The 7799-nt window shown below is 29.7% G+C and overlaps 1 protein-coding gene across 1 annotated transcript; it reads right to left on the reverse strand.

The window, feature by feature from the left end:
* Positions 1-3819: 3819 nt before the first annotated feature.
* LOC141702283 (agamous-like MADS-box protein AGL62) lies at positions 3820-4392 on the reverse strand. The gene has a single exon (XM_074505983.1). The coding sequence runs from the start codon at positions 4390-4392 to the stop codon at positions 3820-3822; it is 573 nt and encodes a 190-aa protein (XP_074362084.1).
* Between the last annotated feature and the right edge of the window lie 3407 nt (positions 4393-7799).

Here is a 7799-nt window from a genome sequence, read left to right on the forward strand (position 1 = left end):
ATTTCAATTCAAAATCATTTTTATTTGAATAGAGTTTTCATGTTTTAGTACTAGTGTCAATTCATTTTTTATTTTGTTGAACGATGATTTGTACTTAAATATGACAATTTGTTAATTTTATATTCTTTCACGTCTTCTTGTACTTTCGTGTTTAGTTTAAATGAATACTAAATCCATGACTACTTAAGAATTCGTTCGTGTACATGTACCTGCATGTCGTGTAATTTTGTGTCATATTTCATGTAATTTTGACCAAAACATTATTTAAATATTATAATTTCGATTAAATTTTTAGTCTCATCCCATCCAGACAATTTGGCTAACATAGAAAAATGGCAGCATTCCATTCCCGAGGGACCTTAATTGAGTCCGTAAAAATAAAACCTTTTCAACAAAGTATTTCTCATGTTACTCAATATATTTGTTTTTAACCTTGAAATAAAACAAAATCACTGTGTTCCAATTTTAGTAAAATAATGAATGATATTCCATTAGTAATGAAAAGGGTGGAGGGGATCCTTATATGTGTTAATGTTGTTCAGGTCGATTAAAGGGTGCAAAAAATAGTTAGAAATAAATATGAAAAGTATGAAAAAATATCTCGTAATGTATTTAACCATAAAATCGATTATGCTCCTGCAGAAGTGTCTACTTGTTACAAAATCTCATTTATCAAAGTATGGATTTCATTTACTTAAAAAGGTCGCCCTATTCCAAACGAACAAAATATTATATATATTTAACCGTGTAATTCGAGTAAGCAATGAAGAAGCGTTTGGAAGGTGGTTGGTCCAGGGTTTGCGGACTAGTGTAAGTTCTGTTATGTAAAGTTGTTTATATTATATTATATTATATTATATTATATTATATTATATTATATATTATGTTATTTTATAGTTGGGACTAGTGTACTTCTTTTCGAAGTTATACTAGTGGGTTTAGTATTGAATTGAGAATTATTTTAAAAGAAAGTGAAAAATGTATTTATTGAATTTTGAATTCTTGTTTCTAGAACTGTAATCTTAAAAGATCTTGGATTAGTTTGGGGTCCTAGATGTTAAATATCTTCTGCTGACATTTGTTTATTGATTAAACAATTTATTTTGGATTGAGGTTTCATCGTGATGACCAAATCCTCAAACCCCGTATATGGATTTCATGTACTAAAAAAAGATCGCCCTATTCGAAATGAACAAAATATTATATATATACATATACATATATAGCGTAAACGAGGATATAGTAGAGGTTGCAAACAAGACGGTATACAACTTGGTTTTGAAAGATATGGTACTAAAACTTGTAGAGACAGTCGTCTTTCAGATCGAGCCATTGAAGTAGCGCCTCAAGTTATAATCGAACAACTCCAGCAAATAATTTAAAAAAATATGGAGACATGGGTAAGAGTTCTCGCATATCTTTTTATTACTAGCAGAATGGGAAGCGAAAAGGAAATTCTATGAGTTACGTTACTCGTATGTGCACGTGACACATTTTACTTGAAATATGTGTGGTGAGTTTGTCAAATGCACGACAAGCCCTCGCTCGCTTCCATATTTAGGATCCTCCAGTTGAGTCGCAAGCGAAAATCGTCAAAGGTCTCATTCAAATCTAATTTATAAATTAATCAATTGCTTCTTCTTTTGTTTTTAACATTTTCACACAATAATGATTTTTATTTTTCAATATAATTTTTTTGTTAGGAGTACTTTTATTAATTGAGTTTAAGTCAATAAGTTATAAGTGTTGTCAAATTTTTGAATTTGAAATTTTTTCTATTTTGTTTTTATAATAATTATAAATACAATATACATTTATAAAATATATTTAAATAATTTTAAACTATTTCTTTAAATATGTATTTATGTCAATTTATATTTGTTCATGTCGTGTAACAAAGGTAAATTCAAAACCGCCTCTTAATTTATTTATTTAATTACAATTACGTGTTTGTGTACGAAAAAGATAAACCGAAATACAAAAAAAATTGTGTCGTATATGAAATTGTTGACTGTAATTGTACCGTAATAAAATGTATTTATGGCAAAATTATTATTTGTTTCAAAATGAGACAATAAAAAAGAACAAACAATTATTATTTCAACCAAATAACCCTCTACTACAAAATATTAGGGGTCCAAAATATTATTAAAAAATCCAATCTTATAAATACTAGGGGTCCAAATAATTATTACAAAAGATAACTTTTCTCGTAATAATATGAGATCTTGCATGCATTCATGTGCGTCTGCGAATTCAATTTGAACATATGTCCTGACAAGTCAATTCATAAAAATTTATAATACAAATTTGGGGTTATGTCGATTTTGGTTACCTACTCAAGCCCAAAATCCCTTGCAGCGTTACTGCATTTCAGAATCAGATAAATTCCTTCATATCCAAAACCCCTCTTCGCATATACTGTACATACACACCCATGCTCTATACCTCAGAGCCACTAAAGCTCAGACCTTTTTACCTTAAACCCCCCAATTCGTATATGTTTAGTTAAACCCGGCAATTCGTTTGTTTTATATACTTTCAAATCAGGAAACTTTTATGTTTAGTTTAAATGAATAGCAAACCAAAACATGACTAGTTAAAAATTCGTTTCATGTTATGTACATTCATATCATAATTTCTTGTCATATTTTATGTAATTTTAAATAAAACATTTTTTTTAATATTAAAAATTTTAATCTCGTCCCATCTGGCTGGCTGTTTGGCTAACATAGAAAAAGGGTAAGATTTTGTTCCCGAGGGATCTTAATTGAGTCAGTAAAGATAAAATATGTTTAGAAAAAATACTTCTCATGTAACTAAAGACATATGTTTTAAACCGAGAAACAAAACAAGATCATTGCATTTTTAGTAAAATAAAATAGTAAGGATAATCCATTAGTAATGAAAAGGGGTGGGAGAGTTATATGTATATATGTTGATTAGATCGATTAAAGGGTGCAAAAATGGCTAGAATTGAATGCGAAAAGTATAGAAAAATATCGCGTACTGTATTTAATCAGAAAATCGATTATACTTTTGTGGAAGTATCTACTCATTACAGAATCTCGAGTGTTAATGTGTGAATTTTATACACTACAAAAAAAGTCATGCTATATCTGAAACGAACAAAATATAATATATATAGTAAAGGTAGATATAGTGGGGGTTGGTAGATGTTAATATCCAATTTAAATTTGTAATCCGAGTTTGTCAAATGCACGACAAAACCCCGTTCGCTTCGAGATCCAGTTCCTTGAGTCGCAAGTCAAAGTTCATCTTTCAAATCTAATTTATAGATTAATCAATTGCTTCTTCTTTTTTATTAATATTTCAAAAAAAATTGGTAATTTTTCTTTCCCAATATAACTTGTTTTGATATGAAAACAAGATTATAAGTTACATGTTCATCCAACTCTCAGTGCTTATGTTAGTTGATGATGGCTATTTGAAACGAATGATGCCCACAGTGCTCTCTTTTTTGATAACTTTTCAATAGTAATTGACATTTTAAGCTTAAAGAATATTTAGACATATGCAGCTGACCATTTTCAAAAACAATATCCATTACAACCTCAGAATAAACTTCAGATCAAACTGTTTGTCAAATTTAAGTTACAACTTTAACCAATAGATAGAAAAATGAACTTTCTTTTCCGGCAAAGCCACACAGCATCAATCAAAATGAAGACTCGGAACTGTCTAGCAAGACACAAGCTCAGATTACGCAGCAAAGTTGCTCAGACCAAAATAACCATTACCATATCCGTAACCAGGGACATGAGAAGCAGGATCAATCTGATTAGGCTTGGCTTCAAACTAATTAAAGGCCCTGTGTCCATTAAAACCAAAAGGTGGCAAATTAGAATTTGCATTCTCAATCAAGATGCTATTAGCTTGATTGTTCACATTTTTCTTCAACGCTTCCATGCAGTCCTTCAATTGTTGAAGCTCATCAAATCCCATCTTTTCGACTGGAGATTCCCACCAAAACTGGCTCTGGCTAGCTTGCCTCATGTTATCAAGTGCCTCTCCTCTCTTCCTCTCACCCTCTAGTTCATTGAAAATCTGTGTGAGATGGAAGTTCAGCTCGCAAACAGTCATACTACGATGAGCTTCAACCAGATGGAGAGTGCTTGAGTTTGAAGGTGGAGGATTGCTACTAAAAAACCTATCAATTATACCTTCAACATTAGGATGTCCAAAGGAGAACACTTTTCCAGCTGGAGAAAAGACTATAATGGCAATCTCAACTCCACAAAGTGTACAGAGCTCACTTGCCTTCTTAAAAAGGCCTGATCGACGCTTTGAGAAGGTAACTTGCAGGTGATTCTTACGCTCTATTTTCGCAATCTTGATCTTTTGGCGGCCAATGCTGAACTTTTTGGCCATCTCTAAACAAGCTATCAAGAACAGAAACCAAAAGAAAAGCAAATGGAGCAATGTTTATGTATGTTGAAGCTCTGATTTGTAGAGTAAAATCATTTGGTATATATAAGAGGCTTTGCATTAACACTCAAAGCTGGCAAAAATTATAATCTCCTAATCTGTGTTAAGGGAATCAAACATATTGTTCCTGTGACAATATCAATGATTGGGGAGTTACAAAAATCTTATTTCTTAATGTATGGATATTACTAATATTCATGTTATTGCACATTTTTAAATCAAATTAAGCCAATAAATTTTGTTATTAAATATTTATTGTAGCGAATTTATTATTCTGCTCGTTGTAGCCACCATTCTCATTTTACTTAATCTTGTGAAAATTACCTTAAAATTCACATTAAAAAATAATTTGACAATATCTACGTATAAGTTAATTATTTAGCAGTGTCCGTTTTGACTAAATTTTTTCTATGAATTACGTGTCAAAATTGGCTATTGTAATTTCCTTTTAAATATATTTTTCTTACCGGAAAACATGATTTGCATAAATTTTTTAAGATATTACGATCCGGAAGACGTCAACGTATCAAATAATGGGCATGATCTATTTTTCATTTAAAATAGAATTATTACCATACAATAATATTGGCTAAAATAGGATGGAAATTTTGGTGCAATTTTAGTAAAACATGATAAAATTTCATTCCATTTCCGTCGAATTGAAGCGTAAGTGCCTTTTTAGGAGATATACAATGCGAACCGGACTAAGTTATCCTTGTGCTGGTGTTCAAATATGGATTGGATTTGATTAAATTTATATTCATATTCATTTAAATTTATTGGATTGGATTGAGATCGGATCAATTTCAAATTTTTAATAGCGTAATTCATAAACAAATTCATTAGGATCTTCGATTATCGGATCGGACCACTGGATCCATTTAAATTTTTTGAGATGAATAATTTTAATTTAACATGGTTCAATAATAAAAAAAACTTAAGCACAAGAAACTATTTTAAGTTAGAGGTGTTGTGAAAATAATTTGTTTTTGAAAATATGTGAAAATAGTTCAGTTTAAAATAATTATAAAATAAATACATAAAAGTAAAACATTGTAATTTCAGAAATATATGAATTAATTATATATGTCAATTTCAAAAATTAAAATAAAAAAATGTTGTGAACTGTGAATAACTAAAATATTATGTATAAAAATAATTTGTGACATACATGATTCACTCATTTGAATATGATAACATGTGGTGTGTACAAGAAATTTTAATGTGAAAAAAAAAAATAGTTAATGTGAAAACACAATAAAATAACTTATAAAATTAGAATACCAATACGTATAAATTAATTTTATTAATTGATTATAGTTAAATTTTATTTACATATATAAATAATTTATAAATGTATAAGTTTAGTAGTTCGGATGGGGTTTTTATCGACGAGTGAAAATCCATATCCACTTCTTAATGGATCGAATCCTTTTAAGATTGGAGGGGAATAGAGCTGCAAATGAACAGAGCCGTTCGTGAATAAAAATCGGGATCGGCTCGTTTAAGTGAACTTGGCTAGACTCATTTTCTTAAACGAGCTGATCGCGAACAAAAAAAATAAGCTCAGATAATTAAAAGAGTCGAGCTGAGTTTTTTAATATTCGGCTCGAACTCGGCTCGTTTAGCTCGGACTCGGCTTGAACTCGGTAACTCGGCTCAGATAATTTTTTTAAATATAACATATACTCCCTCCGTCCCTTTCAATTGTTTACATTTTTTAGAGAGTGTCCGACACGCATTTTAAGGTGCATATAAATTATAGTTCTGTAATTTTTTTTACAATTTTATTTTTCTAAATAAAAATTAATACATTCAACTTTTATTCAAAAAAAAATTGTAAACATAAGTTACATAACTATACTTTTTATGCACCTTAAAATGCGTGTCGGACACTTCCCCAGAAATGTAAACAATTGGAAAGGACTGAGGGAGTAATAAATATTTACTAATCACTTTTATAAAGATTTTAAATTTTTTTAATTAAAATTTAATACTAATTTTAAAGTATAATGATTAATTTAATAAAATTCAATATATATTTTAACAATAAATAATTTAATTAATTTCATACATATCACTAGAGCTTGATTACTTTAACAAACAATTTCTAATTAAACTTAACACTAAATATCACCTCACACTTTTATTAGAGGGGTCTATGATATAATCGACCAAAATTACAATTTCAAATAAATTAAAATAGTGAGTTCTTAAAATAAATTATAATATTTTTAAGAAAAACATAAGATAATTTTTAATAATTTTATTTCTCAACCACTTAAATGGGCTTACTTCCTTTATTTTATTTTATATCTCGTTTCTAATCTAAAATAATTTAACTGAAATATGAAAAATTACTAAATCTATGACAATCGACATCAACAATTTAAAAGTAATGTATAATTTCTAAAGTTATGAATGTCTCATTAATTTAAAATAAAAATGATTTTGTTCTTAAAACTCGACTAGTGAAAAAAATTGATAAGTGTAGAGTGTTAGTGTGAGTATATAATTGTAAGATGAAATTAGTATTTGATCTCCATAAAACTTATAAAGTTATAAATTATACCTTAAGCTTGGTCGATTAAAAAATATATGCGAACTATTAGTGAACAACTCGACTCGGCTCGAGTTCGGGTCGAGTTCGGTTCGGCTCGGTTATTCGTGAGCAAACTCGTGTCCGGCTCGGCTCCTTTATAAACGAGCTGATCGTAAACATTTTTTTTGGCTGGGTTTTTAAATTCAGCTCGGCTCGGTTCATTTTAAAAAATATTAGGCTCGGCTCGGCTCGGACAGAACTCGGCTCGAACCTGTTCGTTTGCAGCTCTAGATGGGAAGGTGGGAGCAGACCTGCTTCTGGAAGAATGGGAGTTGAATACTACCAGTTTGTAACACCCCTTCTTAAAAATGGGAAGGAGGTATTACCTATGATAAACCTACAAACAGAGCACTAATATATTTCTAAATAATAAATAAATAGTATAAAATCTCCAAAAATAATATTAAATCTACAAACTGTCTAAACCAAAAATATAAATGTTAAAATCTCTAAATAAATAATTAAGTCTAGATATTGATAAAGTCCAAATATCTAATCAATAAATGGGGTTCCTCTCCATAGCACAGTCCAAGATTTCCCCTATGCACCAACCAGAAAAAAATACGGCATGAGCCAAACGCCCAGTACGGATTTGGAATACAATTTATAAAACAGAAAATCAGAAATAAATATTTCACAGCTTGTAATAAAACAATAATTTTGGGTTATGATATTTCATACCGAAATCAGAACGGATACAAATACACACATCATAGGGTACCTAATATGTGCAACAGAATGGATAACG

The sequence above is a fragment of the Apium graveolens genome, unplaced genomic scaffold (genome assembly GCF_009905375.1).
Source record: "Apium graveolens cultivar Ventura unplaced genomic scaffold, ASM990537v1 ctg4838, whole genome shotgun sequence".
In the NCBI taxonomy this organism is placed as follows: domain Eukaryota; kingdom Viridiplantae; phylum Streptophyta; class Magnoliopsida; order Apiales; family Apiaceae; genus Apium; species Apium graveolens.

Excerpts from the sequence above, each read along its gene's own strand:
- LOC141702283 (XM_074505983.1), bottom strand. The coding sequence starts at position 4,392 with ATGGCCAAAAAGTTCAGCATTGGCCGCCAAAAGATCAAGATTGCGAAA.